Here is a 12,595-nt window from a genome sequence, read left to right as displayed (position 1 = left end):
TCAATTTTAACCTCTAGTAGCAAGAAAAAAAGGTACTGCATGACAAAAACAAAAATAATGATCAATTAATCACTTAAAACTTCTGGTGGTAAAATATATATGTGCTTACAATAAATATATCATTACTAAAAGAATTGTAAAAAGAAAACTAAAAAATTCATGGAAAATAAGAGACCTCATGAGGTCGCTTATCCCTTCATTTTATTTTTGTAATTTTTTTTCTGTGAAGAGATCTTATGAAGTCGGTAAATGATAAAAAAAAAAAAGTTAACAACACAATATTAGGGTCGAAAAAAAATGCGGGAAAAAATTACACCAAAATAAAATAAAGAGGGATAGTAAAATTTCATATATTGTAACATCGTGAGGTCGCTATAGTTTTAATAAATTAATATCTATTATTAAAAATAATTTTATGTCACTGTTTTATTAAGTAAGCAGTCAAAATATACATTTATTTAATTCTTTTAATTTAATATTTATTATTTTAATATAAAGAATACAAAACCCATAAAGGGTCAGCTCTCTCATTAATTTCTTTTCTCACAAATTTGCCTCTCAAAATCACTCTCTCAGAACTCACGTCTCCCCCAAACTGTCTCGCCCAGCTCTTCGATTCCAAGTAAGGCTGTAATGTTTTTTTCTTATTAATGTATAGAATTGAATTTGAATCTGTGAATATCTTGGGTCTCCTTTTTTTTCCCAAAATGTGAATTAATATTTAGGAATTTTGTTGCCTTGTTTAGCTTAATGTTGGGTAGGTACAGTCGATAGTGTTGAATTTATATGGAATTGGGTTTCAACCAGAAATTAGATTGTGGTTTTTTCTCTGTATGTGCAACATTGGCTTTTGATTTTGCAAAATTAGATTTTTTTTAATTGTTTTTTTCTTGTTTCTCCAATTAGCCAAGTACTCTGTAGTGTCGTTTATCCGTCGTCTTAAAAACGAAGTAATGTATTGTTTCACAATATAAAAAGGTATGCATATTACATCTTACTTTTATGCGTGGAAGTTTACATTTACATTTAGGATTAATTTGCGTCTGATGTGATGGAAATTGTTCTACAGTATTTATATCATTTTCCAATGATTGCTTACTTTGGTTTTTATTTAGGTTTACCCTAGTTATAGATAAAATTCATTTTACTTTACAGATATCCATATACTTGCTTGAACCAATATTTATATATTGTTTTCAACCTTCAATGCTAGTATAGGGGCTAGGATACCCTCCAGTACCTATTTCCTCCCGTTGCTCTAGTACCCTTGTTGATTTTCGATAGGTGTCACGTATTAAATCTCACGGACCAAATCAGTTCCCCCTCGTAATCACTCATACACACAATTTGGTCCTCTTTGTCTCTTCTCCATATTCCCATAATTAATCGACTCATTCTATTATTCAAAGTGCATGTTTATTTTTCAATTCCAGTTACACTGTATAAAATTTTCCCCTACATATTTTGTTCTATAGTGTATTAGTATTAGTAGATGAAATCATCGTAATAAGCTATCTATTATGAATTTTCAGTGAGCTCATCTATTGTTTCAATGTGTTGTCAAACCAAACTGTGTGGAATTAGTGTTCTAAGAATGTGGAGGTGGAGAAGAATAGAGGATTTGTGCACATTCTAAGATGGAACCACCATGGTTTTGTTCATATTAAAGAGGAACTTGTTTCTAATAACTCTGGGTCAGGGGATGTGTTCTGAAATAAACCTCGACATGTGGTGTGTAGAGTTTGCAATGATGGAAATAAGAGTGTTGGGTTTGGTACTTGATTAGTAGACTGAAGAGAGAGGACGAGGGAGGCTTTGTGTGTGTATATTGATTAAGAGGATGTAACTGATTTGGTCCGTGAGATTTGACTAGTGACATGTATTGAAAATCAACAACGTACTGATGTAGCCGGAGGAAATAGATACCAGAGGGTATCCTAGTGCAACAGCAGACATCTAGTGCCTTGCATACAGTAACTCTTAACCCTGGTAACTCACAACCTTCATCAGTATCTACTCCACAGATTGGGATATTAAGTCTTCCGCTTCGAGGCAATATCTCTGAACCTGAAATTCCTACCATAGACCAGTCTATCACACATGGTCAGGTTCATCCACAAGTTTGCATGAGGGACATGCGCAACAGACTTATCATAGAGCCTGACGGCTATGGGTATGGTTTTTACAAAATGTATTTAGTTTATGAATATCTCATAATTATTTTAGCTTTAACCTATATATGGTTAAATTTTGGAATTCAGTTTTAATCCGAATGCTGCTATGAGGATCCTTTCTTAAATCATTCAAGATCTTTATAGGGGTGTTGTCACGAGTTGGGGCAAGATTCCAGACAATCTCAGAAAACAGATACTTTTGGAATTTAGGGTATATTCATTCCAAGCTCTTCTGTTCCTTACTGATTTATCAAAAAAGTTCAAAAAAAACTAGATAGATCTACCCTAGATAATCTTGTCCTTCTCTTCCAGAACTTCACTTAACGAACGCCTTTTTGCCTTGACTATTGCTTGGTAGAAAACTCCTTTGTATTGAATGCAATAGCTGCTCCAATTCTGCCTTGAAGTATCCTTTTATAGTCATGGAGTATTTGGTTGTCGCTATGCAGCCTAGAATTATTCAGTAAGGAAAATTACAATTGTTACAAGATGCGGTTACTTTAATAAGAGTCCTTGCAGGATTCTTCCCTTCCCTGCATCTTTGTATATTTTTAGTTACCATAAATAGCATTCTTCCTGGACCAAGTTACTTGCTTCTATACTGTGGATAAACCTGGTTCTCATAAATATTTGTCATTTATCAAAACACTACACAGGAATCAGATATATAAACATAGGCTTCTCAGCATTATTATAGATTAGCTTCTCACCATTACTCTTGATAGGACTCAAGATTACTGCCCAGCGTAAGGGACCTGACCTGGTTCCTTACATAGAACTTAAAACAGTAAAGTAGAACACTCAAGTTTACCGTGAAGAACCTCCTTGATCAAAGGAGTAAAATCCATGGCCTACGATAAGTAGGATTTCCAACCAAACCTTCACTTACTTCAAAGAGCGGGTTCAGTTACAACTCTATAATATAAGGGACTAACTCTAGCATCTCAACTCAGCTAACTGCTAACCCTTTCAAAAACTATAAACTCTAGTTTCTGAAATTTACAAGTTTTACCTACTCAATCTAATATTAGTACCTATACTAGAAAAAAAGGTAACAACTTGAACAACAGTTTACAGAGTCGATCTAGATAGATCTACCCTAGACAATCTAGTCCTTCTCTTCCAGCACTTGACTTAATGAACGCCTTCTTGCCTTGACTATTGCTTGGTAGAAAACTCCTGTGTATTGAATGCAATAGCTGCTCTAATTCTGCCTTGAAGGATCCTTTTATAGTCATGAAATATTAGGTTGTAGCTATGCAGCCTAGAATTATTCGGTAAGGAAAATTATAATCGTTACAAGATGTGGTTACTTTAATAAGAGTCCTTGCAGGATTCTTCCCTTCCCTGCAGCTTTGTTTTTGTTTTTCATAAGTTTGAATCAATTTGTACTTGCTTTATTTAATTCAAGGGTCTCTTGGGAACAATATCTCTATGTCAATGAGGTAGGGGTAATTTATTTAAGTTTATCTTGCCATTACAGAGATAGTGTTTCATTAGCAAATTAATTCATCTTAGTTTATCTTGCCATTATAGAGAAAGTGTGTTTGACATCCAGAACATGAAGTTCAGATTAAAGCAAACTTCAAGTTAAAAGTTGGGCACATACTTACTGGCTTGCTATCAAAAGCTCATTAAAAAAACAAGAGGCCTAGGTGGATTCTATCTGAAAATTGGCAAAAGTTAGTTGACCATTGGGAGACAGATTCGAGGTTCAAGCAGATGCGTGAGATTGGCAAGAAAGCTAGAGCATCTCTTAAGGGTGGTTCTTTATACACGAGTGGAGCTCAGAGTTAGGGAAATGTAATGAGAAAACTGGTAGGTCATTCATGTGATTTTGGTATTTTTTATTGAATTGTGATTGATTAGTGATACCTTATCCTTCTTATATAAAACTAAAGTAATAAAACTTTAGGGAAAGAAATGAGGTTAGACAACACGGGGGTGCTGTAGGTACTACATGAGTTCGAGTCCTGATTTGTGTACCAAGTCGGGTATTTAAGTGGAAAATGGTAGAGGACTCGGTTGGTTATCGATCGAGTTTTAAAATTAAAAATACCCATTTATTTATATAAGCGAAAAAGCCTGTTTATGATATCTTCCTTCTGGCTGTCAGTACCTATGCGACTTAATGTAGTTTTAGAGTGAACTTACTTTGGGGAATGGGATATGTGAGGCTTGACCAACTTTCTTTTGCAAGATAGTAATTGTATCTTTAATTTTGCACCAAGAAGGTGCAAGCAAAAGTATTTATAGGATACCAAAAGAACTTACCTTCCAACTCGAGGTTGGCCAACTTATATCAAGGGAAGTTTTATGGCTTATCCATCAGACCATAGGTCCTTTAGTCGTGGGACAGTACGATTTGTTTTGGTTCTGGTGGATTTGTTTTTGATTGTTTACATGGTCAGACCACCAACATTGCGGCACTATAAGGCTTTGTCTTCATGTCCTCCATGTCTGTGTGATTGTGAGGAGGATTCTATGTTCTCCCCTATAGGTCAGTTCATCTTTCTTTTGGATGATAAATCTTTCTTATCTACCAATTGCCTTTTAAATTGTGTAGTTATGTTGATTGATTTGATCGTAATGAGTAAACATAACACCTCATTACATACTGAGGTACTTAGTGTTCATGAGCTCATTTAAAGTTGAGTTTCTGATTCAGGAAGAAGTGATATTGTTTTAGGGTCTTGCTTATACTTGCTAAGGCTTTAATTTATGTATGAGAAAATATTCAGTTTTATGTTAGTGAATGAATGACTGTTTAGCAAAACTCTTGTGTTCATGGGGCTGCTTGTCTATTCCCTCTGTTTTAATTTATTTTCTGACTCTGACTTGGTACAAAGTTTAAGAAAGTAAAGAATGACTTTTGAATCTTGTGGTCTTGAACATGACATGTGAAAATCTGAAAGTAAGAATCGTCGAAAAGGAAAAGATGCATTCTTTTTAAACGTACTAAAAAGAAAGTAAGACAAACAAATTGAAACTAGGGGAGTATTAACCATTTGAAAAAAACTGGTGGGATCCTCAATCTATAGCACATTGTTTTTTAACCACTTCTAGCAGGTGGAGAATGAACAATAGTAAGATATTAGAAGTAATTTCTGTGACTTGAAAACTTTTGATGGTTCCACAAGAGGAAGATCTAGAAAGAGACACAAATCCATCTATTCTAGCTCTATATTTGTTTGAATGAAAATGCTTTGCCAATTTCATGTCTACATGAAAGGTCTTTTCTAACTCCACATGTTCCTATTATGTGCGACAAGAGAATATTTATGACAGAATAATACAAAGGTCTTATCGTATTAATATATTTCGAGAATGTATTGTCTAGTACAAAAATCAAGTGTTCTGCATAATTATACTTCTAAATTCATAGCGAGGAGTTCAGACAATTGATCTTAAGTTGGATATTTCTGGAAATCCATGAAGACTAAGTGAATTTGCCGAGAACTAATGCAGGTCACGGCTAAGACTAAATGTAAGAGAAAGGCACTTTAAACTGAAATTCTAATTCATGTTTGATTTGAGAATTTTGCTGGAAAAGGTACTACATATTTCATAGAAGAGGTTGTTATTATGTTGTTGCCATGTTTGGAATAGTCTGTTTTGATTTATTTCTAAAGAGGTCCTTTCCTAGTCTTTAGTTTCTTTCCTCCCAATGGTTTAATCAAATTTATCATCTTTGCTTATGGGGTCACTTGGCATCTTTGCTTTCTAGGTCACATGGCTTCAGCTTCTTACTGGTCCATTATTTTCAGCACTCTCTTACATCCCTTAACCCCCTAACGGTACAGCATACTTCTGGCATTGAAGCATTGTGACTTGTGAGGAAAGCTTTTTCTACTATATTACTTTTTTTATTATTATAGAATTGTTCAATATTTCTAAAAAGAATTTAGTGTTTCGTAATCATTATTTCATAGAAATTAAAATTAAATTAATTTTATTTGCAGGAAAAGGAACTTGGGAGGACCATAACTCAGGCTGAGGCATTCAAGGCTACATATACAAGGAAGAAGAAACCTCCTGAAGATCCTGATGTTTGGGTTGAGCCACGAGCTCAGCTGACCTATGTAAGCCTCTATTTCTAGTAGTTATTACTTTATTTTCTAAATTTATATTTTAATATTACTATCATTAAATTCAGAATCGATATCTGCAATGCATAAAGGATTTTCGCCAAACTCTGTCAGAAGATAAGCGAGACCTACCACTTAGCCAAGAGCAGAATGAGAGAATATAGTTAGGTGCGGTCGGTGGCCCGAGTAGGTGTGGATATGCTTCTGGATTTCCCTAACGAACCTTTCGTGAATTTCCTTCGGAACTAGAAGTCCTAGGTAGTTTCCAGGATGATGAGTTAAGGGAGACGATTTTGGCTTTGAAGCAGCAAATAGCTAAGCTATCTAGCGAAGCTAAGGCCTCGCAGGCTAGGGAAAGGCAAAGAGATATACATTATGCAGGAATGAAGGCCCAATTCGATGCGTTACTTGCTTCGGATGTAGTGCGCCCTCCTCGACCTCCACAGTCTCTACCTATTTCACATGAAGTATATGGTCAATACAGAGATGTGACTGAGGAACCCAGCAGTGATGAAGATGATGAGGATTACTATGTGGGCAATACACCGCCGCGTTGTTAAAGTTGAATGTTGTCTAGATAATCCAAACTATATACTTTATGGTGGTTTATTTGTATTCTTAGGTGTTTTTGAATGCATTAAAACTTTAAAGTATTATGGACAATAGTATTGTGAAATAACGTATGACTTTTATGTTTTATTCGTTCAATTTCAAGGTATTTAAATTTTATTTTCATTTTGTAGTTATTAGATTATATTTACTTGTGTTTTGTTGTAGTTTGATTGATTGGTGGGAGTTCTTTGAGCTCGATTTAATTGATTATATTTTATATATTATTGAATTGAATTAAAATGGTAGGTATTTGTAAAAGCTATTATTTTACAAAAAGAGACCACATGAGGTTGATATTTCGCATTTTTATTTTTTTGCAAATGCACAAGAGCGACTTAATGAGGTCTTTTTTTCACAATTTCATTTTCTACATACTCAAATAAGAGACTGCAAGAGGTCGCTTATGCTTTAAATAAATTGGTTATAATAAAAAATTAAGAAATAATAGTCACCCCATAAGGTGTCTTTTAATAAAAAAAAAATAAATCAAATAGAGACCTTATGAGGTCTCTTTTTAATAAAATAATAATAATTATAAAAAATAATTTAGAGACCTCACGAGGCCTCTTTTTTGTAAAATTCAAGAAATAAGCTAGTGACCTCATGAGGTTTCTTTTAAGCGACCTCATGAGGTCTCTTACAAAAAGCCACCTATGTTTTAGAGACCGTCAATTGAGGTCGCTTTTGAAGTCTCTTTTTGAGGGAAAGAGACCTCATGAGGTCTCTTTTTTAAGTCTCTTTTTACAACTTTTTTAGTAGTATGTTATATTTACATTATTATATTGTAAGACCCCGCAAAATCCTCTTCACCTAAGTCCCTTAAAGCGTTCCCAAAGAATTCCTAGACTTAGAAAATCTAGATAAGTTGTAATACCCCAAACTTTCTTCAAGCCAAATTTTGTCTCTAGAAGATTAAGGGGTGACTTCCAAAGTGAGTAATGTTTAAATCATATAGAATTTTCCTAAATTTGACTTTTTATCGTGTGAAAAATTGAATTAGCTTTCCAATGATAACAATTTCACTAAGATCCAACATCGGAGTAAAAAATTATGGCCGTTTTACAGAGAGCTGTTTGAACTGCCCAGGTGCAACGGAAAGGCCGACAAACCGTTAAGCTAGCGACGGACCGTCGCCCAAACCATCGCAGTTGAGGCAGTGAACCCACCTACTGGCCAAGCGTGATGGAAAGGCCGATGGACCATTGAGCTAGCGATGGACCGTCGCCCAAACAGTCGCAACAGAGGCAGAAAAGTTACATTCTGGCCAAGTACAACGGGAAGGTCAATGGGCCATCGAGCTAGTGACGGACCATTGCCCAGGCCATCGCACACTTCTGTTCAGTGAATTAAAGTCGTTTTTAAAAGGGCTTTTGGGTCTTTTTCCATCCTTTTCACCTCTAAATACATCAGCTTCAAGGAGCAAACATTGTATTCTTCTTTAGCATCAAAAACTAGGGTTTTCTCCCAAGATTAACCCTCAAGAGAAAAATCCAAATCTTTCTCCAAGAACCTCAAGATTTAACCATGTTTTTTACAAATTGATTTAAGATTCAAGGTTCCCAAGTCAAAAGCTTCAAGAGCCCTCACTCAAGAGTACGAAAGAGAGTCTCAAGCAAGCTTGTTCATCTAAATTCATAATCTAAGGTATGTGGGATTTGAACAAGGACAATCCTTTCGTCCTTGTATCCAAAACTTGTCTTTAGTTACAAAGATATATGATTTTACACGTTTTCTTATGGAATTGAAATATGGGTTTGTACCCTATGTTGTTATTCTTAAGATTATGATGTTTTCAATGTTTTATAAATTGAAGTACATGAGTATGTTGAGGTTATAAGGCATATTGCTAAAAATTTCCAGATTTCTATATGATTTATGAATCTTTATGATAGTCAGTATGCATTTTGACACGTCTTAACCTGAGGTTGAATTATGGGTCATTAATCCTTACTTGAGATTGAAATTTTAAGAATTTTTGTGCTATAAGCATCCATGATATGAGTATTTTGAGATTATTGAGAAAGTTTTGACCTTGACGATCATAGTAGTTTTGAAATCCACTTTTCTAAATGAGATTACAGATTTTATAGTTGGATTCTTTATGAACCATGAGATTATTTTAAAAGTTGAGATTTCCATGAGATGCGCGTAGCTACCTAAAGGAAGTAGTATTTAGCACCGAGTCGGGTAAGTTACTACGATTTCATACCCCAGAACTACATGCCACCGTAGGAGACCTCATAAGGTCTCTTTTTCTTAAAAAGAGACTTCAAAAGAGACCTCAATGGATGGTCTCTAAAACATTGGTTGCTTTTTGTAAGAGACCTCATGAGGTCGCTTGAAAGCAACCTCATGAGGTCACTAGGTTATTGTTTGAATTTTTCACCAAGAGACCTCATGAGGTCACTAAATTATTTTTTATAATAGTTATTATTTTATTAAAGGAGACCTCATAAGGTCTCTATTTAATTTTATTTTTTTATTTTTAAAATTAAAAGACACCTCATCAGGTCACTATTATTTCTTTACTTTTTATCATAAATGGTTTATTTAAAACATAAGAGACCTCTTGCAGTCTTTTGTTTGAGTGCCTAAAAAATAAAATTGTGAAAAAGAGACCTCCTGAAGTCGTTTTTGTTCATTTGCTGAAAAAATAAAAATGCAAAATAGCGACCTCATGAGGTCTCTTTTCTACATAAGAAAATTGATGACTAGAATAGCTAGCTACCTGCCAGTTTAATTAAATTTAATAATATATACAATCTAACCAACTAACTTGAGCTCCAAGAACTCCCACCAATCAATCAAACTACAACAAACATAAATACTAAACATCATCCAATGAAGACTAAATGAAAATCACCTTTAAAGTACCTTGAAATTGAATGAAAAAACATAGAAGTAAAGTTATTTATACAATACTATTTATTAGACTACTTTAAAATTTTCATGCATTTAAAAACACTTAATAATTCAAATAAACCACGATAAAGTACATAGTTTAGATTATCTCACACAACACTCAACTTTAACAATGCAGCAATGCATTGTCTATATAATAATCCTCATCATTTTCGTCATTATTGGGCTCCTCAGTCACATCTCTAGCTTTCTTGCCAATCTCGCTCATTAAACCTCAAATTGGTCGCCCAATGGTCAATTAACTTTTGTCAATTTTCAGGAAGAATCCACCTAGGCCTCTTGTTATTTGCACGAGCTTTTGACAACAAGCCAACAAATATGTGCGCAACTTTTAACCTGAAGTTTGTAGTAATCTGACGGTGATGTTCATTTTCTGGACGCTAAAAATACTTTCTTTGTAATTACAAGATAAATGAAGGTAAATTAATTTGTTGCTACAGCAAAATAATATGAACGTTTGTCAAATTAATTTGTTGTAAAATATTATTTATGTAAAAGTTTAACCCTTTTTCCTTTGACAATTAGTACTGTTATGTAAAGCTTAACCCTACATTGTCTGTTAATTCATCCATCTCATAAGCAAAAACTTTCTTTAGCCCTTTGTTAATCAGCATTCAATATTGATATTCAGTAAACTTATAATGTCCAAAGGTCAAGACTCACAGAAAGCTGAACAACAAATTCATCAAAGTTGAAACAGATAAAAACTTCAACCTGACGAGGATCCCATTCAATAAAATTCATTCAACTTAAAACAACTTACAATATAAATCCTAAGTAAGAAACTAGGGTGGAATTCCCCAAGAACAGAGCTAATTTAGTCCATATATAGTGCTCTCCATTGAATCCAGTCATTTGTGGCATCTAGCTAGAGAGTATGAAACCTAATTTGCCTAGTCCTTTGTAGTTCATCAAGGCATATTAGAAAAAATTGCAGCAAGAACTGGAGCAATAAGGTAGATTGCTAGCCAGTTAGATATTCGTTCTGCTGCAACGTATAAATCTCTCTGTTTACCGGACTAATTAAGATGATAGATGCACTATTGTGAATTCCTATTGAAATATAATTGCCTCTATACAGAGAAGCAAGCATTAAATTTATGGAGTTGTACAAAAAAAAGAGATGATGGAATTTGGATGGATGAAGTGGCATCCCTTCAACCCTACTCACCTTCTGAGTTTTCGTATTTTGGGATATCCGGGATCGCGCTTGCTGCTGAACATAGTGATGTTAATCAAGATATCAGAAGACAGAATGATGATGCCATAAGTCATGGATGTCTAGATACTAATCAAGGTACACATGATGATATTCTCCATACATGTATCGTTCTCTTGTGTATTTCCACTTGAAACTTCATAATAACTAGCTTCCATGATGACATCTTTCAATTGTGTTTACCATGAATATGATATTTCTTCATTATTCTCTTCGTGTAATCTTTTTCTTTAACGTGAGTCTTTGTACATTATTTATATTCATTTCTGTGATGGCTAAACTCTGTTGCTTTGCTTTTTTTCTTTGCTTAAGATGAGGGTCTACTGGAGACAGTCTCTCTTCCCATCAAGGTAGGGGTAAGGTCTGCGTACACTCTATCCTCTCCAGACCCCACTTGTGGAATTATATCGGGTATGTTGTCACTGTTGTTGCTAAGCTCTGCTGCTTTTGTATGTGAAATCTACAGAAAATGGTTTATCACCACCTACCAAAATCCACTCTATAGATGGGAAATCACAACTAATATGGTTGAACAATCTGCTAGCTTAAATGCAAATTATCAAAATCCAGTATTTTAACAAATTCCACCATATCCAGGATACATGTTTTCTGGCATGTAGGCTAATCCTGCCTACTATCCTAATGCCATGACCTGCAAATCTAAAAGATTCTGTCGAGGTCCCGGTTCTGAATCATGTTATAGTTGAAGAATAAACCACCTTTCAAAAACAAGAAGAAAGACTCAAATTGGGATAGACACGAAATCAACAATTCAAGCTATAATAGTGCTTCTGATGACTATGAGGAGGATAGAAAAATGCACCATGGGAGAAGTTCATCTAGAAAAGTTGTTATCCACAACATAAACTATATAAGCTCGAATAGAAATGAACAAAGTGATCATAGAAGCACCGGGGATAGTTTGTCTGATGAGGATGGATCCACTAATGCAGGTTACCTTAGAAAGCAGGTAGAAGAAACAGTTGGATTATGGGAGAGGCACCATAACTCAATGTCTCTCAATAAGAAAAAACAAGATGGTAAGAAGAGAAATAATAGTGGTGGTAATATATCAAATGGTGCTTCTAAAGAGGATGCTCAGGATAAAGCAACCAACATTGGTAAGAATTGGGATATCTTCCAGAACATTCTTATGAAAGATGCAAATTCAAGATGTGATATCTATTATTGATGTGTTGGATTCATTATAGAAATAGGATCATATGATTTATCTTGTAAGTATGGCCTCAGTACAGCCTAAGTACTGATCTGTTTCTATCAATATATATACAAAGTTACAAATTTTAAAAAATGCAGATTCAAGATCCAAAGACATGGGGATTAAAAGTGTGAAGGAAGAGTACTCAGTGATAAAGAAACTGACTCTTTCAACTGATTCTCTTATACTGTCTAATGAAACTTCCACCCCACCTATAAATAATCAAATAAACCTCGACACGAATCAAGGATGAAGGAAATGGACAACTGATGAAAGTCTTAAAGCTACCAAAGGATTTCTCTCCTTATGATCAAGTTATGGCATTTGCAATATCAAAAATTATACAAAAAGCTACGTGTTT

At 34.5% G+C, this 12,595-nt stretch overlaps 1 protein-coding gene across 1 annotated transcript; it reads left to right on the top strand.

Annotated features, from left to right (window-relative positions):
• The first annotated feature begins 518 nt into the window (after window positions 1-518).
• LOC107858745 lies at window positions 519-6,997 on the top strand. Its single transcript, XM_047404241.1, has 5 exons — window positions 519-622; window positions 2,025-2,173; window positions 5,902-5,971; window positions 6,137-6,256; window positions 6,331-6,997. The coding sequence occupies exons 2-5, from the start codon at window positions 2,127-2,129 to the stop codon at window positions 6,424-6,426; spliced, it is 333 nt and encodes a 110-aa protein (XP_047260197.1). The 5' UTR covers window positions 519-622; window positions 2,025-2,126; the 3' UTR covers window positions 6,427-6,997.
• The last annotated feature ends 5,598 nt before the right edge of the window (window positions 6,998-12,595 follow it).

Source organism: Capsicum annuum, unplaced genomic scaffold (genome assembly GCF_002878395.1).
Source record: "Capsicum annuum cultivar UCD-10X-F1 unplaced genomic scaffold, UCD10Xv1.1 ctg5436, whole genome shotgun sequence".
Lineage (NCBI taxonomy): Eukaryota > Viridiplantae > Streptophyta > Magnoliopsida > Solanales > Solanaceae > Capsicum > Capsicum annuum.
Note: the sequence above shows the minus strand (reverse complement) of the source record. Positions and strands in the feature narration are given on the sequence as shown.

Excerpts from the sequence above, each read along its gene's own strand:
- LOC107858745 (XM_047404241.1), top strand. The coding sequence starts at position 2,127 with ATGAGGGACATGCGCAACAGACTTATCATAGAGCCTGACGGCTATGG. Across the intron at positions 2,174-5,901 it reads ATAGAGCCTGACGGCTATGG|GTCACATGGCTTCAGCTTCT; the intron begins GTATGGTTTTTA and ends TTTGCTTTCTAG. Across the intron at positions 5,972-6,136 it reads CATCCCTTAACCCCCTAACG|GAAAAGGAACTTGGGAGGAC; the intron begins GTACAGCATACT and ends TTTTATTTGCAG.